The following is a 24,626-nucleotide window of genomic DNA, read 5'->3' on the forward strand; positions in this document are numbered from 1 at the left end:
TAGATAGTAGTGTTCTCTTAAGGGGGCATTTTATACTATTTTCTGGCACACAAGTTCAATTTTGCAGACCGAAATTTACACTGAAAAATGGCAATTCACCAGGAAAACTTTGGAGGACCAAAAATTTCATGTGAAATGCAATGAAAAGATAGTGATGACGTTTTGATGTTTACACTATGTATTATGCCAGCTTGTATGCCAGAAAATATAGTAACCATTTTTCTCTTGAAATACTTTGTTTCAGATAGTTTTGAAAATAGTGAAAAAATTTTTTGTTATCAAGGTGAGTTCATCAGTACATCAAATTTCTTAGTGCCAGCTGCCTGCTTTATCACCATTGTATATGAGTTGCACAGCTTTCTCAAGCCATCTGCCCTCATCTAGCTTGTATGTCACCCGCTAGATCAAAGAGATTTGGTCACCAACATATTATTGTTATATATGATCAAAAGGGTGATACTGTAAAACAGTGGTTCCCAAACTTTTTCAAGCCCCTACTGATACCCATGCCACATTCCTAGTATCCCCACCGCAGTTAACCATCACAAATAGACCTCTTTCTGAAGCAAATTCAAAGCAACTGCATTTCACAAATAAAACTTAACCTAATGAACCCATTATGTTGTTTTTACATGGATTGCTCCCCCGTTATTGCCCCACTTTTTACATGAATTGCTACCCCATTATTGCCCCACTTTTCTTCAGCATCCCCTTGGAACTTTCCACCACCCTCAGGGGTGTAATACTGCCCACTTTGGGAACCACTGCTGTAAAAGAACAAAATGAATAAGTGGCAACAAAGCTGTCACAAACAATACAAAGTGAATCAGAAATGTGACTAGCTCTTGGTTAAAGAAAAATGATGCTGATTGTGTTTTAATGAAACATCCTTTCTAAGCAAAATATTTACAAGAGAAAAAATAAAACAAGTTCAATGATTTATCATTAGGCATCAGTGATGAGTTCATATATGGGATGAAATAAAATCTAGTCAGTCTGGATTTGAGGTAGAAACAGTGAAAATTTGGTTGATTAATATTAATTAATATTTACTTCAGAGTAAATATTAATAGATCATATACCATATTTGATGGCATAAAAGACACATTAACATATTACATATACTTCAATTTCAGCATATTCAGAATCTGGAATAAAATAAGCTTATGGAACACCCAACTTTGCATATAGGGCCCAGGATAACATTTTGAGATACTCTTTGGGGAAAAAATGCATATTACACACCACTGAGTATGGTATATATTGTGTATTTAGATTTTACATTGTTCTCCAGTTAAGCTGTAGCAATTGTGTGTTTTCAAGCAATTTCAGCTGAAATAGCTGCCAAAACTTTTATCAACAGAATTTTGTAAATTCAGTGAAAAGGTTACATTTTTCACTTGTATATGAACCAAGTTTAAAAAATAAATAATTCTTTCTAGTTTTAGCACAAGGCCAATAATTTTAGGAAGTGGGGCTACTTGATTACATTGACCCCAGTACTTGACTGGTACTTATTTCATTGACACCCCAAAAATATGAAAGGTGAAGTTGGCCTTTGTAGGATTTGAACTTAGAACATAAACAGCCAGAAGAAACACCACCAGGTATTGTGTCCAACATGCTAATGATTCTACCATTTCACCACCTTAGTTTGAAAATAAATAATGAATAATGAATTTAAGAGCTGCATTTAATAGCAGCTCTTAACTTGGCAGATCGAGCTCGGGGATTCTGTTCAACTTCTGTAAGATCAGGAACAATAACTTTCTTTTGTATAGGGTTCCATTTCTTTGATATAATACTTTGCACAGATGTTTCATTGAATATTTTGGAAGGACTTAGAAACTGATGACTGCTTAAAGACATGTTCTTAGCAGCATTAATATCAATTCCATGAAAATGTCTTTTGACAATACGATCTTCAAGAGAATGGAAAGAAATAACTGCACAAACGCCTCCTTCTTTTAGATAATTGTGAGCGACGAGTAATCCATTTGACAGCTGGTTTAGTTCATTGTTCACAAATATACGTAACGCTTGAAATGTTTTTGTTGCAACATGGGCTGGTCTTTGGAGTTTATCTCGTTTCGTTGGACTGAAATAAGAAAGGAAATTTTAAAGTAAATAAAGCAAAATTAATAATGTTAATTTAAAATCATAGTCGTGGACCATGCCAGTGCTATCTGACTGGCACCCATGCTGATAGCATGTAAAAAGCACTGTTTGAACATTGGGCCTCATGGAGATAGTGACAGGTGACTGAGACCTTTGGCAAGATACCATGCTTGTGTAGACCTGTCAAGCCAAGTGAGACCATAGTTGTGGCCGATGTCTGTCAGGTCAATGGCACCCGTGCTGGTGGCATATAAAAATCACCCACTACACTCTTGAAGTGGTTTGGCATTAGGAAGGGCATCCAGCTGTAGAAACCTTGCCAAATCAGATCAGAACCTGGTGCTGCTCCTTGGGTTTACCAGTTTTCAAACCGTCCAACCCATGCCAGCATGGAAAATGGACGTTAAATGATAATGATGATGATGATGCAATAATTTAATATGTACCCTTAGTGAAATTATATATTTTCTATGTCCCATATCTCTTGATTCTATCACTATCAACTAAATGGTCAGATGGTCAGCAACTTTGAGAAAATGCATAGGTGCAGGCAAGGCTTTGTGGTTAAGAGGATAGCTTTGCAACCACGTAGTTTTGGGTTCACTCCCACTGCACAGCACCTTGGGCAAGTCTTTCCTATAAGCCCTGGCTGACTAATGCTTTATGAGTGAATTTTACTGGCAGAAACAATGTGGAAGCATGTCATATATATATATATACATATGATACATACACATACATATATTGACAACTAGTGTTGGTTTGTTTACATCACTGTAACTTAACAGTTCAGCAAAAGAAATTGATAGAATAAAGTACCAACACCTTACTTAATGAGCATTTGCTTCATGAGACCCCAGGTTTTATTTTTCAAGCACAAGATCCAAATTTTGAATGAAGTGCAAAAGTTTCTACAACTATAACAAATGCTTCTGCGTGTTACCAAGAAATCTGTAGAGAGCAAAAACAGCTCTTTCCAAGCAAACAACTCTAGACTGGTTTTTAAAAAAGAAATCTACAAGTCTGTCTACGAGTGCTTGTGAATTGGTGATCACATCTACAAGTGGTGTGCACGAGTCCAGTGAAAGTGATTCAGAAAACGATTATGATAATATTTTTTATTATAGATAATCTCGACATTCTTTTTACTTTACATTCTATTGTTTTATCTCTGTTTATTTACAAGTATTATAAATTTTATAGATAAAATATTTTTCTGGGAATGAATTATGATTTATAACATTGCTACTATGGGAAATTATTGCACTGCTTTACAAGTTTTTACTTTATGAGTGGTCTCCAGGAACAAATTAATTTGTATATCAAGGTGTTATTGTACTGAGGAGTCTGTTTGTTCTAAACCCTTCAAAGTGATATCCCAGTATGGATGCAATCCAATAATTGAAACAAGTAAAAGATAAAAATCAAGTTTGTTTTTTCAAAGAAGCAATTGTTACTTGCTTGTTGCCAACAACCTCACTCTCTTGACTTCAAAAACATATGCTTTAACCACTTTCATCCACATTTAAAAAAATTTTCTTTGTCTGACATTAGAGTTCTTTGTTTCTCTGTCTACTGTCTAACCAAATTATTTGCTGTGACTAAACATTTTTAACCCCTTTGTTACCATATTGGGCCTCACAGAGGAGATGACAAGGGACCAAGACTTCTGATGGTTTTCTGTGCTTGAGAAGACATGTCAAGCTAAGTAAAATTGTGACTGTCCATGCATCCAGGCATGTCTCTAGACAAAGCTCTCAGCTGAGAGATCCTCATGCCGTGGTTGCTGGTGCTACATATATGCGCCCGTGCTGTGGGTGTTGGTGCCACATAAAAGTGCTCATACCAGTGCCATGTAAAAGTACATGTGCCTCTGTCACATAAAAGCGTTTGTGCCGGTGCCAAATACAAGTGCGTTTGCCAGTGCTGCATACAAACACCCAGTACACTCTGTAAAGTGGTAGGCATTGGTAAGGACATCCAGCCATAGAAACCATGCCAAAACAGACAACTGGAATCTGGGCAGCTCTTCAACTGGCCAACTTCTGTTAAATCATCCAACCCATGCCAGCATGAAAAACAGATGTTAAATGATGATGATGATGACTTCTGTTGAAATACACTACCTTTCTTACATTTAATTTTTGAAAAAATGCAGAATTTGTTATTTTTAGGCTGATATTTGTACTGCTTTGTAGCACAGAACCAAGGGTGGTCTCAAGCAGATTGATATTAAAAGGGTTAAATATGCTATATGTTGCTTCACATACTTATACTGCTTTCAGCTATTCTTATCTGTAAGTGCTTGATGCAATCTAACCTCTATTTCAAAATGTCATTCTCACCTAACACATGAACCAGTCTTTTTTAGATTTCTTTGTTTCTTTCTTTCTCTCTCACATTTCCTCCTTCACTGCCAAATGTTTCCTTGCAATTCACCTGCAAATCTCACTCTGTCCCTCTGGAGATTTTATGTTTTTTTTTTCTTTACAAAGAAATGTGTCCTATGTATTGATGAAGGCAATATTTAAGAGTGTAGGCATTCAGGAATAAAATCAATAAGTCAGAGAAACAGAGCAGTCTGATCCGTCAAAGAAAGACATTACTGACTTATTTCAAAGTAATAAAACAACACCTTCACCCACTTCACTAAGAAATGATTTTTCTCTTCAGAACCAAAGAATATTCGAGTGATGAGTAACTATTGACTCTCAATCATTTTCCTCATAATATGGAGTGGTTTTCTCGTACTTGGCATGGTTGTACATATTTTTATCACTAACATGCTGGACAACATTCAGAAAACTTACTTGATCAATAATACACTTTTGCATACTAAAAATCTTTAATAAGATTTTGCGCTTTGTCAGTTCTCTTTACTATGTACCACCACCACAACAAGAACTAGAAGAACAACAACTACAAGAAGAACAACAATCACAAGAAGAACAACAATAACAGACACTTTTCTTCAAAACTGGTTTGTTGCACAATATTGGTTGCATTCAGTTCTGTCTCTGATCATTTATTACACTTTGTTTATCGACAACTAAAATGCATTACAAACATTTCACGCAGTTCAGTATTTTTAGAATTGTAGTGGTTAAGAACATCATTTTTCTTTATATATTTCTTCCACACACACAGTGCCAGATTAAGACCCAGAAAGGCTTTAAGTACTAAAAAAATTTTGGTGTCCCCCATATATATGTAATTTAAAATATAAACAATGATAAACCATAAGATAAATTTTTATTTTTCAAAAGTAAGCAAAACTAATAGTAAGACAAAAAATAATGTCTATTTTTGTATACTTCCACTTTTATTTATATTTGAAAAGCTTTCTCCACCTTTTTTTTAATTGTAAAGTCTAGTCAGACCCTCAAAATTAATCTTACATAGCATATCTGCTTCTGTATTTAGTAGAGATAAAGCAACATGAATATTATTTTTGCAAGTTTGAAGTGATTTCTTTTGTGTCAAACTATTTACCATTTCTGTGGTGCCCCTGTTTCCCTTGAAACCCTAAGCACAGGCTTATTTTGCTTAATGGTTAATCTAGCACTGGCCACACACTACCTTACAATGTTTTCCCTCAAACAAAAAAATCCATCAACTTTGTTAGTGGTTAGCACCAACAAAGCCCAAAGGATTATTCAGTCTAAATATCACATTCCTCACATAAATTAATTCTTTATAGAAAGTAAAACGGATCTCATTAAGTAATTAATATCTTAACAAACGCTCCCCACTTGTAATTGGAACTGTCTGTTGATTTAATTAAGATTGTGCAATGATAATTAATTACAGTGTACTGACATTAGAAGAGCCAGTCGGCCCTTTATTGTAGTAAAACATACTTTGTTACAGTTGTTGATTGCTGTAGTTGGACAGAACAGTTAACTATGGCAATGCTGGAGCACCACCTTGAATGGTTTATGATGTGGCGAGAGTTATTGACAACCCCGTGGGATTGGAAAGATGGACAAAAGAGTCGCATATTGGTTGAAACTGGAGGAGTCATAAGAGTCTTTGAGAGTTCGTGGAAGTTGTTGAGATTGTTGAGAGTTTGTATTTATTGGAGTATTTGAAGTACGTTGTGTGAAGACAGTTGTGTCTATCCCTGATTTGTGAAATCTGTATATCCAACCCATGCCAATGTCGTCTCCTTCATTGGACACAAAACTCAGCTTGCGAAGACTTATTGGGGCAAGCGAAAGCGAAATCGGGATGGCACCTGTGCCCAGCGTCGCCTTTCTGGCACTTGTGCCCACAGCAAGTGTAAGGACTTTCGAGCGAGATCGTTGTCAGTGCCCCTGGACTGGCTCTTGTGCGGGTGGCACATAAAATACACCATTTTGAGCGTGGCCGTTGCCAGAACCCCCTGACTGGCCTTCGTGCGGGTGACAAGTAAAAGCACCTACTACACTCTCGGAGTGGTTGGCGTTAGGAAGGGCATCCAGCTGTAGAAACTGTCAAATCAGATTGGAGCCTGGTGTAGCCTTCGGGTTCTACCAGTCCTCAGTCAAATCGTCCAACTCATGCTAGCATGGAAAGCGGACGTTAAACGATGATGATAGAAGGATATAAAAGTTTAGTACTTCTTTTGAAATCTGGTACTTGTTTTATCAGCCTCTTTTGCCGAACTGCTAAGTTAACTGGTACTCTGTTGGTTATGATGACGAGTGTCCCAGTAGATCCAACCAATGGAACAGCCTGCTCGTGAAATTAACATACATGTGGTTGAGCACTCCACAGACATGTGTGCCCTTAACGATGTTCTCAGGGAGATTCAGTGTGACACAAAAAGTGACAAGGCTGGCCCTTTGAATTACAGGTACTACTCATTTTTGCTAGATGAGTGGACTGGAGCAATGTGAAAATAAAGTGTCTTGTTCACGGACTCAATGCGCTGCCAGGAATTGAACCCGTGACCTAACGAATGTGAGCTGAATACCCTAACCACAAACCCAACATTGCCTTCACAATCAACAATGGCAAGACAAAGAAGCAAATGTTAAGCCTTTCATCACGATATTTCTGATGATACACCACTGCCTATGATTTTCAATTAATCTTTTATATCTGAGTGTGGCCATGCTGGAGCATTACCTTCAAGGGTACTTATTTATAAATTTGGCATTTATAGTATCAGTCTCTTATGCTGGACTGTTACGTTACAGGGCCCATAAACAAACAAATACTAGTTGTAAGAGTGGTGGGGAACAAATACAAAGAAACACACACACATATAGATAATAGGCTTCTACACAGTTTCCATCGTCAAATTTACTCATAAGGCATTGGTCAACCTAGGGCTATAGAAAAAGACACTCACTCAAGTTGCTATACATGGTTGCAAAGTGAGCTTCTCAATCACAGCCATGTCTGCACAATTTTTACAATTTACAAAAATCAAAAACAAAAAAAAGTAGTTGTATACTGTCAACTTAACATGACAACCCAATAAGGGAATCATACTACTGCTATTTAGCCCTAGGAAGCTGGACCACTTCCTAGGGCTAAATAACAGTAGTACGATTCCCTTATTCATCATCATCATCATCATCATCGTTTAACGTCCGCTTTCCATGCTAGCATGGGTTGGACGATTTGACTGAGGACTGGTGAAACCAGATGGCAACACCAGGCTCCAATCTAATTTGGCAGAGTTTCTACAGCTGGATGCCCTTCCTAACGCCAACCACTCAGAGAGTGTAGTGGGTGCTTTTACGTGTCACCCGCACGAAGGCCAGTCAGGCGGTACTGGCAACGGCCACACTCGAAATGGTGTCTTAAAAAAAAATATTAAGAAAAAAATTTGAAGAGATTTAGTAGCATAACTAATTTAACTGCAATTTAAAGCTGATTTTTAGAATATAACTTTATAAAGAGACTTAAATACTTATCGTGGAATGTCTTCATTTAAATTACAAACTTCTTATAACAGCCAGTTTTATATCATAGAATCCGAAGCTGTCTGGTTGCTACCAAAAGGATTAAATATAATCCTCCACTATAGGCACAAGGCCTGATATTTTTGTGGGGAGGACCCCAGTCAGTTACATCAACCCCAGTGTGTAACTGGTACTCAATTTATCGACCCCCAAAAGGATGAATGGCAAAGTTGACCCCAGTGGGTCGAACTCAGAATGTGATGACAGACGAAGTACCGCTAAGCATTTTGCCTGGTGTGCTGACGATTCTGCCAACTTCCCACCTTAAAAGGATTAAATATAATCCTTTTTACTATAGGCACAATGCCTGAAATTTGGGGGAGAGGGGGGGCCAGTCAATTAGACTGACCTCAGTACGCAACTGGTACTTAATTTATCGACCCTGAAAGGATGAAAGATAAAGTTGACCCTGACGGCATTTGACCCTGACGGCATTTGACCCTGACAGCATTTGAACTCAGAACATGAAGACAGACGAAATACCTATTTCTTTACTGCCCACAAGGGGCTACACACAGAGGGGACAAACAAGGACAGACAAACGGATTAAGTCGATTATATCGACCCCAGTGCATAACTGGTACTTAATTTATCGACCCCGAAAGGATGAAAGGCAAAGTCGACCTCGGTGGAATTTGAACTCAGAACGCAGTGGCAGACGAAATACCGCTAAGCATTTCGCCTGGCATGCTAACGATTCTGCCAGCTCACCGTCTTAAAAGAATTAAATATAATGACAAATGATTTAGACACATTTACCTGTCAAATACACTTGCTACAATAGTTGCCAACTGATGTGTAGTTACAATTTTCCCAAATGCAGCCCGAAACTGTACAATAGCATGAGCTATATCACCAGCTTTCTTCTCCTCTCCATATTTCTTGATAAGTTCCTGCAAACCTTTTTCATCCAAAGTGTTTACCACATCAGCAGCAGTAGGCTGGTCAGGTTCTCTAGGAAAATATTTTAATATATTTGTTATAAAATACAGCAAAACAAACAGAGCAATAAAATATGATGTAATGCTATGAAAAAAAGCCCCCAGTGCTCTCAGTAAAGTAACTGGCATTAGGAAGTGTATCCAGCTGTAGAAATCTTGTCAAAGTAGACACTGGAGACCAACACAGCCCTCAGGGTAACCAAATCCTCTCTAATTGTCCAACTCATGCCAGCATAGAAGCCAAATGTTAGATGATGATGATGCATTAATAATGCAACCATGTCACAAATCTTCCCTGAAGTCAGTTTACAGTAGAAGTTATTTTTCTTACGTATTAAGGTACAGTTGTGTGGTTGAGAAGTTTGTTTCCCAACCATAAGGTTTGGGGTTTGGTCCCACTGTGTGGCACCTTAGGAAAGTGTCTTCTACTACAGCCTTGGACTAACCAAAAGCCTTGTGAAAGGATTTAGGTGAATAAGTCTGTTGTAGAAATTACAGGGTGGCCCAAAAGTCATGCACAAAATAAGTTCAACACATTCAGAATTGTCAAAGACATGCTTCAATTTTACTAAAATCGAATAAAATAAATAAAATAATAATAATGACATAGTATATATAAAATGTCAAATGTTTTGGTGCGTGACTTTTGGCCCACCTGTATATATTTGTGTGTGTGTGTGTGCTTGTGCCTCCTTGTCTTGACATCAGATGACAGCAGTAAATCAGTGTCACTACCATACAAAGTGGTGTCATTCATATGCAATTGTCCATGGAAACACTTGAGGAAATATTACTACCTTGCTTGGAAACAGGTGAAGGTTAGCAATAGGAAGGTCATCTAGCACGTAAAAAGCTCTTGTGCCAGTGGCATGTAAAAAGCACCCACTACACTCTTGGAGTGGTTGGCATTAGGAAGGGCATCCAGCTGTAGAAACATTGCCAGAACAGATTGGAGCCTGGTGCAGCCGCTGGCTTTCCAGACCTCAGTCAAACCGTTCAACTCATGCCAGCATTGAAAACGAATGTTAAACGATGATGACGACGATGAAATTTCACCTGCCCCATGTGAGCATTGGACGACGACAATGACGACGACGATGATGGTGGTGCTGATGATGATAGTAGTTCGCAAACAATGCATACATTAAAGAGTATCTAAGTGAAACATGGATTTAAAAAAAAAATATGGCTTGTGGCTTTGGAAAACCTATATTTAATACTTGAGTGTCTTGAAAATAAAACATGTTATTCATAGTTTTTGTTACCAACATGATTGACTTGGGTTCAGTCCCACTTCATGGTACCTTGGGCAAGTGTCTTCCACTATAACCCTGGGTTGACCGAAATCTTGTGAATAGATTTAAGTAAATGGAAACTGAAACAAGCCTGTCATACATGCATGCATATATCATGTATGTATATAAATATGCATGTGTTTGTGTTTACTCTTGTCTAGACATCATGTGATGGTTATAAATGAGTCTATCTTCTCCATAACTTCCCTACACCTTGCTCCATTCCCTATTTCCCATCCTGATATACAGGGTGTTTAGGTTAAATTTGATGATTTTTCATAAATGAACATTTATTTCAGGTTGTTTTGGACCTTTTTCTTTTAATTTAACTCTTAGATGATGTCAAAAATTAACATTGAAGCACATCATCATCATCATTTAACGTCCGCTTTCCATGCTAGCATGGGTTGAACGATTTGACAGAGGACTGGTGAAACCAGATGGCTACACCAGGCTCCAATCTGATTTGGCAGAGTTTCTACAGCTGGATGCCCTTCCTAACGTCAACCACTCCGAGAGTGTAGTAGGTGCTTTTACGTGTCACCCGCACGAAGGCCAATCAGGTGATACTGGCAATGGCCACGCTCAAAATGGTGTATTTTATGTGCCACCTGCACAAGAGCCAGTCCAGGGGCACTGGCACGATCTTGCTCGAAAATCCATACACATGTCACGGGCACAAGTGCCAGAAAGGCGACGCTGGGCACAGGTACTATCCCGATTTCGCTTGCCCCAATAAGTCTTCGCAAGCTGAGTTTCATGTCCAAAGAGAGAGACGACGTTGGCACGGGTGCCAGTCATCGAATTTAGTTCGATTTCACTTGCCTCAACAAGTCTTCGCAAGCGGAGTTTAGTGTCCAATGTAGGAAAGGTACGCATAAGTGGGCTGGCTACACCCCTGGCAGAGGCCTTGGATATAGGTCTCACTTGGCTTTCCGGGTCTTCTCACGCACAGCACATTTCCAAAGGTCTCGGTCAGTAGTCATCGCCTCGGTCAGGCCCAATATTCGAAGGTCTTCCCTCACCACCTCAGCCCAGGTCTTCCTGGGCCTACCTCTTCCACGGGTTCCCTCAACTGTTAGGGTGTGACACTTTTTCACGCAGCTATCCTCGTCCATTCCCACCACATGTCCATACCAGCGCAATCGTCTCTCTTGCACACCACAACTGATGCTTCTTATGTTCAGCTTTTCTCTCAAGATACTTACACTCTATCGGGTATGCACACTGACATTACACATCCAGCAGAGCATACTGGCTTCATTCCTTGCGAGCTTACGCATGTCCTCAGCAGTCACAGCCCATGTTTCACTGCCATGTAGCATGGCTGTTCGTACACATGCGTCATACAGTCTGCCTTTTACTCTGAGTGAGAGTCCCTTTGTCGCCAGCAGAGGTAAGAGCTCTCTGAACTTTGCCCAGGCTATTCTTATTCTAGCAGCTACACTTTCAGCGCACCCACCCCCACTACTAACTTGGTCACCCAGATAGTGGAAGCTGTCAACTACCTCTAGTTTTTCTCCCTGGAATGAGACAGAAGTTGTTTCCTGTTTGTTTACAGTGTTTATTGTACCTGAACATCTGCCACATACAAAAGCTAACTTCCTAGTTAACCTGCCTTTGATATTGCTGCACCTCTTATGTGTCCATAGCTTGCACCGGGTACATCTTATAGAGTTACTACCTACTCCTTTTCTACATACTGAGCAGGGCCATCTACCTGAAGGGGTTTGTGTTTTATCTACCTTCCTACTTATTAGGATTTTGGTTTTAGCTAGGTTGACTCTAAGGCCCTTCGATTCTAGTCCTTGCTTCCACACCTGAAACTTCTCCTTTAGTTCTGATAGTGACTCCGCAATTAGTGCAAGGTCATCAGCATAGAGGAGCTCCCAGGGGCAACCTCTCTTGAATTCCTCTGTGATCGCCTGGAGGACTATGATAAATAGGAGGGGGCTGAGGACGGAACCTTGGTGGACCCCTACCTCTACCCGGAATTCATTCCTGTACTCATTTCCAACCCTCACCTTACTGACAGCATCTCTGTACATGGCTCGCACAGCTCTCACTAAGCATTCTTCTATCCCAAGTTTCCTCATTGACCACCAGATAAGGGATCGGGGGACCCTGTCAGAGGCTTTCTCCATGTCAACGAAAGCCAGGTACAGAGGCTTATCCTTGGCTAGGTATTTCTCCTGCAGCTGTCTCACTAGAAATATGGCATCAGTGGTGCTTTTACCTGGCACGAACCCAAACTGCATCTCATCTAAATTGATTCGCTCCCTAATTAGTTGGGCTATGACCCTCTCCGAAACTTTCATAACCTGATCTAACAGCTTGATGCTTCTAAGGAATGATACAGAAATGGTAACCATTACTGCCTAAATTTTTCTTCAACAGCTTAAGTAGTATCTTCTTTTATCTTTTTCTTGATTCAGTCATTAAACTGTGGCCATACTGGGGCACTATCTTCAAGACTTTAACTGAACAAATTGACCCCTGTACATATTTGTTAAGACTAGTGCTTATTTTATCAGTCTCTTTTGCCAAACCACTAAGTTACAGGATATAAACAGCACCACTAATTTATAGGACACAACAACAAGTGGTTGGGAAGACAAACACAAACACAGTTTTCTTCTACCAAATTCACTCAAATGGCACTGGTCAGCCTGGAGCTGCAGTAGAGAACACTTGCCAAGGTGCCATGCAAAGGGACTGAACTCGAAACCATGTGGTCTCAAAGCAAGCTTCTTAATCACACAGCCATGCTACTCATCATCATCATCGTTTAACGTCCGCTTTCCATGCTAGCATGGGTTGGACGATTTGACTGAGGACTGGTGAACCAGATGGCAGCACCAGGCTCCAATCTGATTTGGCAGAGTCTCTACAGCTGGATGCCCTTCCTAACGCCAACCACTCCGAGAGTGTAGTACTGCCTATAGAAATTAAATAAACTAATCTTAGAAAATATCCAAAATAGTTTCAAGAATATAAATGTTTGGAAAGAAGAAACACATCAAAATACAAGCTAAATTAATCCAAACCTTAATCCATCCATTCTCATATCCAAATTACCATTGAGACTGAGAGAAAAGCCTCGATTTGCAGCACTATATTGCATAGATGATGTTCCTGCATCAAGAAGAACACTATGGATGGAGTTTGTTGGCACTTGATGTTGTTGCAGCAGATGTGGCAAATCTTCGAATGTTCCTAACAAAGGGAGTATCTTACACTGGCTGGAAAGACAGAAAATGTAAAGGAAATGATGTGGAACAAATAGGGTAATTAATTTTTCATTTGTTCAATAAACCCTTTTGATACCAACCTGCCAGAGACCAACCTTAGTTCTATGATATAAACTTTCTGTTTCAAAGTCATCTAAATTTAAGCTTTTCTTGTTATTGTTCCAAGCATTAGCTTAATAATAGTAACAAAGTTATTTTTACTAAATTTTTCATTATTTTCAACATTAATCTAATGTGCTTGCACACCACATTAGAAGCATCAGTTGTGGTGTGCAAGAGAGACGATTGCGCTGGTATGGACATGTGGTGAGAATGGATGAGGATAGCTGCGTGAAAAAGTGCCACTCCCTAACAGTTGAGGGAACCCGTGGAAGAGGTAGGCCCAGGAAGACCTGGGCTGAGGTGGTGAGGCAAGACCTTCGTACATTGGGCCTCACCGAGGCGATGACTACTGACCGAGACCTTTGGAAATGTGCTGTGCGTGAGAAGACCCGGCAAGCCAAGTGAGATCGTTGCCAGTGCCCCTGGACTGGCTCTTGTGCGGGTGGCACATGAGATGCACCATTTTGAGCGTGGCCGTTGCCAGTACCACCTGACTGGCTCCCGTAGGATTTTCGAGCGAGATCGTTGCCAGTGCCCCTGGACTGGCTTGTGCGGGTGGCACATAAAAGACACCATTTCGAGCGTGGCCGTTTTCGTGCGGGTGACACGTAAAAGCACCCACTACACTCTCTGAGTGGTTGGCGTTAGGAAGGGCATCCAGCTGTAGAAACTCTGCCAAATTAGACTGGAGCCTGGTGTTGCCATCCGGTTTCACCAGTCCTCAGTCAAATCGTCCAACCCATGCTAGCATGGAAAGCGGACGTTAAACGATGATGATGATGATTAATTGAAACAAATATATCAACAGAAATATGATAATAAAAATGTTAAAGGACATTATAACAATGATGATAGTTTTTTTGGAAGAAAAAAGCAGGGTAAGAAGAATTTATGTAGATAATTCCAGGCGTGGTTCTGTGATTAAGAAGTTTGCTTCCTAATCATGTAATTTTGGGTTCAGTTTCACTGTGTGGCACCTTGGACAAGTGTTTTCTACTACAGTTCCAGGTTGATCAAAGCCTTGTCAGTTGATTTAGTAAATGAAAACTAAGAAGTCTATTGTGTGTGTGTGTGTGTGTGTGTGTGTGTGTGTGTGTGTGTGTGTGTGTGCATGCGTGTGTGCACGTGCGTGTGTGTTTGCTTACATTTGCATTTCTCCCAAAAACACTGAGCTGCAAATGGTTATACTGTTGTTGTTCTCCTTGTCAATAAATCACCTGTTGACTTTGCATTTTTATAGACGTAAAGAATAAAAGAACCCTTACTTGAACTACAGGTGAGGATAAGCATCAGGAAGGGTATCAGACTCTAAAACAATATCTCAAAGAATTAATGCATGGAAAAATTATCTTAAAAACAAATGAATATATATATATATATATATATATATCATCATCATCATCATCATCATTTAACGTTCGCTTTCCATGCTAGCATGGGTTGGACGATTTGACTGAGGACTGGTGAAACCGGATGGCAACACCAGGCTCCAGACAGTAAGGAAAAAATATATATTCATCTTAAGACTTGTTCAAGGTCCAATTCAGACAGCATGTTTCATTCAGGCAAAAAAATAAGCATAATTCCACCTCATCAAAATACATTTGGCATTTGAAAGCTTACGTGATTGAAAACTCTCAATCGAGTTGAGTATAGATGCAATAGGCAGCAAATGTAACTTGTGTATTGCCAAAAAGGCCAGAATATTGATTCTATCTGTCAACTGTGTAAGCAGAAGAGAGGAAACCTCTTCTTGTTTGCACACCAAGAAATTCAAATTACAAATTTTCAAGCATATTCCTGTTCTGGATATTTCCCAATGTCAAACAGGCTAAATATTGACACCCTGACAAAATATTGACAAAAGAGACCGATAGAATTAGTACTAGGCTTACAAACAATAATTCCTGGGGTCAATTTGCTCGACTAAAGGCAGTGCTCCAGCATGGCCGCAGTCAAATGACCGAAACAAATTAAAGAAAAAGAAAGAAAATATCTCACCTAAATTCGTTTGCAAAGTCCAAAGCAATTTCATGTGCTAAGGGATCGCGATCTAAAACTATTAATTTTTTCAGTTGGGGTGCCTTTTGTAGAATCTCTCGACTGTGGCCTCCACAACCAAAGGTCATGTCAAGAATCACCTAGAAAAAAAGTAAAAGCAAATTCAAGAATTGCAGAAAAACACAAGAAAGCTAGCAGCAAGTGCTGCATAATGATTGGGAAAAAGAAGAGATTTTACTAAAAGAAGAATAAAGTATGAGTTGACAAGAATAGAAAAAAAGCAGTAACATGACAGGACAAACCTCCTCCTCCTCCTTGTTTTAACGTCCACTTTACCATGCGTGCATGGGTCAGATGGAATTTGTTGAGACAGATTTTCTTTGTCTGGATGACCTTCTAGCGACACTGCTTATATGACACTCACAACTATCGTGTGATGGCAAGGACACATACACAACAGGCTTTTTTCAGTTTTTGGTTGAGTTTGGTTGGCCTTAGGTGGCCCAGGCACCATACAGTATGATTGAACCCAAAACTATGTGGTTGGGAAGCAAACTTCTTAACCACACAGCCTGTGTCAATACAATAATACAAATATTTGATAGCACTGATCAAATTATCTTCTGTCAATTCTGCTGACATCCTGGTAAACATTTCTACTTGGTATGTAAACAAATACCTATGAAGTATGATGATTTTCTCATGCTGTGTACTACATGGTTTATGGTTTTAAATCATGATTTATTAACCCCTGTATCAATATTGTTTGACAATTTTTATGGTAATGCAAAAGGAGTATAATTTTAATTTTGTAAAAGTCAATGCATATGCTTGTTAATTAATACTGCATTCTTTCGTTTGATCTTTATTTATTATCTCTCATCATTCTTCAATGTGGTTACTCTCTCTCTCTCTTTTACTTGTTTCGGTCATTTGACTGCGGCCATGCTGGAGCACTGCCTTTAGTCGAGCAAATCGACCCCAGGACTTATTCTTTGGAAGCCTAGTACTTATTCTATCGGTATCTTTTGCCGAACCGCTAACTTACAGGGACGTAAACACACCACCATCGGTTGTCAAGCGATGTTGGGGGGACAAGCACACAAACATATACACACACATACATATATATATATATATATATATATATATATATATATATATATATACATATATATGACAGGCTTCTGTCAGTTTCCGTCTACCAAATCCACTTACAATGCTTTGGTCGGCCTGAGGCTATAGTAGAAGACACTTGCCCAAGGTGCCACGCAGTGGGACTGAACCCAGAACCATGTGGTTGGTAAGCAAGCTACTTACCACACAGCCACTCCCGCGCCTATAACAACCAATCCCAACCAACTGGGATTAATAGTGTGACCAACATCTACACTTCTCAGCCCTGGTGCTTGATTCAGTCATACAATCCATCCATTTGATCACTGAAAACAAAATGTAACTGAGTCATCAATATTACTAATTTTTGCTAATTGAGTGAACTAAAGCAATGTGAAATGAAATGTTTTGCTCAAAAACAAAACACATTGTCCAGTCCAGGAATCAAAACCATAATCCTATGATCACGAGTCCAACATTATAACCACTAAGCCATGCACCTCCATGTATTATGTCTAACTACCAAGATGTTTTACATTTAGTGTAACTTCATTATTTAGATATCAAAAACTCGCCTTTCTCTCAGGGGCCTGAAAATACTTTAGTTCTCAGCAACTACAAACCCTCTACAGTGCTCAGATGAAACAATGAAATACTGCTCCCTCAACAAAGCTCAGGTGACACACATAATGGTGTACTACACATTCCATCATCTTTGACCACATCCACTAAAAGGTCAGACAAGTGATTAATATGAAGTTGCAAACCCCACCACCACTCTCTGGCTCACAGACATGCTGTCTCTCTCTCCCCTCCTTTGCTACTACAACAACAATGGCCTCCACTACTTGGGGCTCACTGGTCTCATGTCACATCTATTCAGGCACTCTCAACTTTACTAATCCTTTGCATCTACTGAACAAAAAGTGATTATTTTCCTGAAATCCATATTGTAAAATATCTAGATTATTTGCAGTTCTTTGTCCATACCCCATATCTTCTTTACAAGTATATTCATCCTAGTGTTTTCCTGGAGTCATTACAAGCTCCCATAACTTGTTTGTGGGGAAATCTAACTGGAGCACTTTTTCTTGTACACGACACTTACCTCAGTTCTAGTATCTCAATTATTTTATCAGACCTGCTTTTCAATGAACTGACATTACTAATACCAGTTTGAAATTTTGGCACAAGACCAGCAGTTTTGCGGGAGTGGAAAAGCCAATTACATCGACTCCAGTGCTCAATTGGTATTTATTTTATTGACCTCGAAAAAGGATGAAAGTAAAGCTGACCTTGGTGGAATTTGAACCCAGAATGTAAAGACAGACAAAATTCCACTAAACATTTAGCCCAGCGTGCAAATGATTCTGTCAGTTCACTACCTTAGTCATTACTGATACTGGATTGACTTCATGATGGTCAAGACATGCACATACATGTCATTCTCCAACGACTGTACACAGTACTACTCAACAGAGGTGAGAGGGTAAGTGTCGTGTACAAGAAAAGGTGTTCCAGTTAGATTTCCCCACAAACAAATTATGGGAGCTTGTAATGACTCCAGGAAAACACTAGGATGAATATACTTGTTAATACATCTAATTTTGCTACAATACTCATTGGGCTGCATATTTAATTAAGCAGGAGTTTTTTTTAAATACAATGAAGAACTTAGTAAAATGATTTAGTCATTTTTACTCTCATGTTTGAGGGAGTGAGCTGGTAGAATTGTTAGTACACAAGACAAAGTACTTAGCAGTATTTCATCCTTCTTAACATTCTAAGTTCAAATTCTGTTGAAGTCAACTTTGCCTTTCATCCTTTCAGGGTCTATGAAATAAGTACCAGCTTAGCATTGACATCGATGTAATTGACTAGCCTCCTCCCCAACATTTCAAGCCTTGTGCCTATAACAGAAAAGCTTATGAATCTAATGTTTGGACCATAAATAACATGAATTTTTGATGGCAGATCACTTTAAAACAGGATGTTTGTATCATTGACCAATGGGCAGTCTCAGGTGGGTTTTACCAAAAGGGTTAAAGGGCCAAACCACATGCAGTTAATCAAATGGTAAAATAAAGAGTTATTTACTCTTTTACTTGTTTCAGTCATTTGACTGCGGCCATGCTGGAACACCACCTTTAGTTGAACAAATCTACCCCAGGACTTATTCTTTGTAAGCCTAGTACTTATTTTATTGGTTTCTTTTGCCAAACTGCTAAGTTATGGGGACGTAAACACACCAACATCAGTGGGAGGTCAAACACAGATACACAAATACATATGTATATAAAATATATATATATATATATACACACACACACGACAGGCTTCTTTCAGTTTCCCTCTACCAAATCCACTCACAAGGTTTTGGTCGGCCCTAGGCTATAGTAGAAAACACTTGCCCAAGGTGCCATGCAGTGGGACTGAACCTGAAACTACATGGTTGGGAAACAAACTTCTTACCACACAGCCAGTGAAATGAACAGATTCAAATGGCAATTTGCTGTGCTTGAGAGACCTGTTTATTTTAGCAAAACCGAGGTATCATTATAGGCATCAGGTGTGGTGTGCAAGAGAGAAGACTGCATTGGTAAAGTCATGTGATGTGTATGAATGAGGACAGCTGTGTCAAGAAGTGCCAGTCACTGACTGTGAAGGTGACCTGTGGAAGAGGTAGACTCAAGAAGAGATAGGATGAAGTGGTGAAGCAAGAGCTTCGAATGCTGGGTCTCACAGAAGCCATGACAAATGATCAAGACCCTTGGCTGTTTGCTGCACTTGAGAAGACCCATCAGGCCAAGTGAAATCATAGGTGTGGACAATACTGGTGACACATAAATGACACCTACTACGGCATTAGTAAGGGCATCCAGCTGTAGAAACCAAGCCAAAATCAGACTAGAGCCTGTTCCAGCTCTCCAGCTTACCAGTTTCAGTCAAACCATCTAACCCATGCCAGCATGAAAAATGGACACTAAATGATGATGATGATGATGAGGTCCTAAAAGCCTATCATCAATGTCTATTCCCAAGCACCCAACAAATACCTGTCAAACCTTCTTAATCAAACATCTTTGTAACACCCAGCCCATCATCACTCTTCTGACTATGACACTATGGCTCAGCTGCTGTAATTATATGAAAACAGACCAGTAAGCCTTCTTGGAACCACTTACCTTACCACCAATCGTGCACTCCCAACATTACCCTTTAACACTAAATGTCCATTTCCACCTGAACACCCTCTCATATCTGAGAGTGGTGAAATTTGGGCTTCACAGAGGCAATGACTAGTGACTGAGACCTTTGGCAATATGTTGTGCTCGAGAAGACCTGTTCAAGCCAAGTGAAATCGTAGTCGTGGCTGATGCTGGTGTCATGTAAGTGGCACCTGTGCTCGTGGCACATAAAGAGCACCTTTTGAGCATTAAGCCTCATGGAGGCAAAGTGGCTGATGCTGGTGGCACATGAAAAACTCCTTTCAAGTGTTGAGCCTCATGGAGGCAATGGCTGACACCTTTGGCATTGTCGTGCTTGAGAAGAAAACTCATCAAGCCAAGCAAAATCGCAGTCATGGCAGATACCGGTGTTACGCAAATGGCACCTGTGCCAGTGGCATATTAAAACACCCATTACACTCTCAGAGTGGTTGGTGTTAGGAAGAGCATCCAGCTGTAGAAACCATGCCAAATCAGACTGGAGTCTGGTGCAGTCTTCCAGCTTACCAGCCCTGGTCAAACAGTCAAACCCATGCTAGCATGGACAACAGACGCTAAATGATGATAATGAATACCTGACTATTGTCTCTGCATCTTCTGTCCCTCTGACACTTCACTCATCCTTCTACCTACCCACCAGCCACCCTCAGTTCTTAACCCCTATTTTCTTTTTATTAACTTTCTTGTACCTTGAGGATACAACCTGATATCTCTTCTTCACCATCTTCTCTCCCTTTCCTGCTGGGGTAGCCATGTATGTCCTCTACAGCCAGACCCCTGTTCCTATCCCTCTTTCCTACTTTAGCCTCACTATTCTTGGCACAAAGCCACCTCACTCAATACAGTATTCCTACTCTGTGAACTGGTCTCATCTTGTGAATCACTTGGTGACCCCCACTAATGGTAGTGCAATAATAAAAGCACCCAATACACTATAAAGTGGTTGGCATCAGGAAGGGCATTTAGCTGTAGAAACCTTGCTTAAGCAGACACTGGAGACTAGCACAGCCTTCAGGTTAGTTGGATTCTGTCAAACTGTCCAGCCCATGCCAGCATGGAACATCATCATCATCATCATTTAACGTCCGCTTTCCATGCTAGCATGGGTTGGACGATTTGACTGAGGACTGGTGAACCAGGTGGTTACACCAGGCTCCAATCTGATTTGGCAGAGTTTCTACAGCTGGAACCCCTTCCTAACGCCAACCACTCCGAGACACAGATGTTAAATGAAGACGACAATGACAATGATGATGATGCCCGTGATATATATATATATATATATATATATATATATACACACACACATATATATATATATATAATTGAAGGCTCATGATCATGGGTTCGATTCTCTGACTGGGTGGTGTGTTGCATTCTTGAGCAAAACACTTCATTTCACATTGCTCCAGTCCTCCTTTGAATCAGGGTGGGAATGTTGGGCTGCTTGCCTAACCAGCAGGGTGGCGTCATTTGAAGGCTAAAACAATGCAAAAGCACATTGTGACCAGCAATGGGTAACAACATGATAGGCTGGTCGGTCACTTGACAAATGATTACTCTTCAACCCATGTTCTTCAGTCATTCCTCACCCATTCCCTGTCTTTAATCCTCCCTTACTCTCCCATACCTTTGCAGCCTTTATCGACCCACAGTTCCTATTCTGTACCCATTCACTTCTATAACGTGAATAACTATATAGCTCCACTACAGAAACATATTCTGGCCCCTTCTTTCATATTTTAGTGCTGCTTTCTTCTTTATTGTACCCCAACTTGGGATCTTAGTCTTGCAATTTGCAATGCAACCTCAGTAGTGCTGGTACCATAAGGAAAAAAACACCCAGTATACTATGTAAAGTGGTTGGTATCAGGAAGGGTTTCCAGCTGTAGAAACTAAACCAAAGCAGACAGCAGACCTCGGACCTGTCAGATTAAGTCAAGCCACCCACGGCAGATGGAGGATAATTTTGTCAAAAGATGAAGATGATATGTACATACGTAAACATATACATAGTCTCTGAAGAGGCCACTAAGTGGGTTTTTCTCTTTGCAAGAAATAGCACCCAGCTCTCTTTCCCACCCCAAACCACCTTCAGCTTCTTAAAAAAAGAAATGGGAGAAGGGGTTATTAAATAATGAAGTCCTAGATAACTCTAAATATGCGAGAAGGTCAGAGCTGGAACGCATTTGATCAAAGGACTACAGGATTGGAGTTGGCCAGGGGCTGAACAACAACAATTCAATACTATAATTTTAAATCCACCGTTTCCAATATCCAAAACTTTAACTTTCCTTTAAGTTTTCACAAATGAATGATATCAAGAAGGCTCTAATAGTAAGTGTTTACAAAAATGAAAAAAATATTGTTGCCATATATTAAGAAAAAGTTTGGAACAATGTTCAACTAGTAGCAGACTAAAATGAGTAAGTTGCAATCAAATCAGAATACTTTATTTTATGGAAAAGAAATAGCCTTTTAAAATGTGCGACTACCATCATGTTCAAATATTAGAGGGAGAGAGAGAGAGAGAGACTGTAAATAACAATTAAAGCTAATAAATTACTGAACGAAAACTAGTTTTGTGGAAGTGAAAGCGGTACGTTATACTTCAAGATCGCCAGTATGTTTTCGCGTGTAATCAGTCAAAATAAAGAAAACACAAACAACGGTTGACCTTCATTTCCTTGTTAATTTCAATTTCCGTGTGATCATCGTAACGTAAAATTAATAAAATTCTCACCTGTCCTTCTTGAGGATTCAAAATAGACAGTATCTCGTTTAGCATCACAGGTATATGAAAACCTTTAGTAGTTTGTGGTTTCTTTACTTGACGCACGTGCTCGGTGGAGCAGAAACGATAATTTGGCAACAGCTTGAAATTCAACGGTCGCTGAAGCCGTAAACAAAAGCCTATAACAGTTTGATGCATAATATTGAAAATGTAACATTAAGGAGTGATATAAATTGAATGACATACGATGTCAAGTTACAACAGAAGCCATAACAGCAGATTGTAAACAACTTCCGGAATTTACAAAATAGTTAAAAAGCGCGATATTTATAAGTATGGATGTCCATTCGTATATAATTTTCTTACCCTATTACTGACGAATAATCTCTTGCGCGAGTAAATGAGACAAATTATCATGTCACTTAAAGGACAGGATACAGTTCTGTAAGACACGTTCATTGCTTTTACGAGACTATCCCCCATCTCCCTTTATTTCTCCCAAATTTAGACCAGCTGACATCTCTTGCGTTTCGATTTTAAACACTCAAAGAGAGAGTTTTATCTTACTAATTACAGAGATAATTGCAGTAAATCGCAGTTTTTCAACTCGTTGTATTACATATGGGAGTTCCTACAGTATGTGTATCTAGTATGCTGCCCTATGGATAGCTCCGCACGAGAACGAAATGGTAAGGTCAACAGCATTAATTCAGTAAGGCATTTTCATTAATCTGGAGAGAGAAAAGGGAAAATATGTGAGAATGTGGTTTCTACATGGATGTGGACGTAAGGCCGTTGGGTTCGAAAAGAAATATGTTTCCTTGTGTTTATACAGTGGTGAACGCAGTGATATAGCTAAAGTGTGTGCCACCCGGGGCAGCCCATGGATTTGCCGGATCCCCAAGTTACATTTCCAATATTATGTATCATTTTAGAATGCATCAAACTGTTGTTATAGGCTTTTGTTTACGGCTTCAGCGACCGTTGAATTCCAAGCTGTTGCCAAATTATCGTTTCTGCTCCACCGAGCACGTGTGTCAAGTAAAGAGACCACAAGATACTAAAGGTTCTCATATACCTGTGATGCTAAACGAGATACTGGCTATTTTGAATCCTCAAGGACAGGCTTATACAACAAACCCAAAAGTGCCTACTCCATAAAAGCATCCCCCAGGCAGATCGCCACCCCCACCTTCCTCTCATTATGCTACATTGTGAGCGCGGTGGTAACATGTGGTTGACTGGGTGGGGCGGGGTGGAGGGTCTGCATGAATGAGCAGCCAGGTCCCGATGACCCTTGATGACAACAAAGCTATATAGGAGTTGTACCACGTTATGAGAAGAAACAGGAAAGTGTAGAGATTCGAACCCCAACCACAAGATATTCAGTTAGGGATCATTAAAAAGCCATTGCAGTTTCACGTGATTGACCAATCAGCGTGAAGCTGTGGCATGATACGGCTTCTTGGGCTATCAAAATTCGCCTACTTTTCACCTTATAAAAACCGTTTGGGCCCTAACTCAGCCAGATGGCCTCGGGCATTCGTGCAGACCAACTTCAGTCTGTAGATTGTGGCCATGAAAGGGCACCGACTCGAAGAATATTTTGGTCGAATGAATCGACCCCAGTACTTATTTGTTTAAAGTCTGGTACTAATTCTATCGATATCCTTTGCCGAACCGATGCTTCATACTTCAAGTATCTGGCTGCCAGGTGTTCACGAGGAATAATGCAATGAACAGAGAGAAACTCTGGAAAGTTGGGATCATTTTCTATAAGTGCAATTAATCCTACATTTTTCTCACCATTGCAGCTGCTCCATCTGTTGCAACACTGACGAATTTATTCAGTTGAACATCAGCATTTATTAAGGTTCTGTCAAG

The 24,626-nt window shown here is 39.8% G+C and overlaps 1 protein-coding gene across 6 annotated transcripts in view; it reads right to left on the minus strand.

Annotated features, from left to right (window-relative positions):
- Positions 1-845: 845 nt before the first annotated feature.
- LOC106871759 (putative methyltransferase-like protein 15 homolog) overlaps positions 846-24,626 on the minus strand; it is a 39,668-nt gene continuing 15,887 nt past the window's right edge. For 2 of the 6 annotated variants that reach the window (XM_089352941.1, XM_089352940.1), the window contains exons 2-5: positions 15,666-15,805; positions 13,359-13,553; positions 8,835-9,029; positions 846-2,098 (exon numbers count right to left, since the gene is read on the minus strand). In XM_089352941.1, coding sequence (XP_089209067.1) covers positions 1,681-2,098; positions 8,835-9,029; positions 13,359-13,553; positions 15,666-15,793 — 936 coding nt within the window. In that variant the 5' untranslated portion in view covers positions 15,794-15,805 and the 3' untranslated portion in view covers positions 846-1,680. Of the gene's footprint in view, positions 2,099-8,834; positions 9,030-13,358; positions 13,554-15,665; positions 15,806-22,751; positions 23,908-24,626 lie in introns of those variants that run through there. The other 4 variants (XM_014918394.3, XM_089352939.1, XM_014918396.3 and 1 more) reach the window with 4 other exon arrangements.

Source organism: Octopus bimaculoides, chromosome 5 (genome assembly GCF_046866305.1).
Source record: "Octopus bimaculoides isolate indiv1 chromosome 5, ASM4686630v1, whole genome shotgun sequence".
Lineage (NCBI taxonomy): Eukaryota > Metazoa > Mollusca > Cephalopoda > Octopoda > Octopodidae > Octopus > Octopus bimaculoides.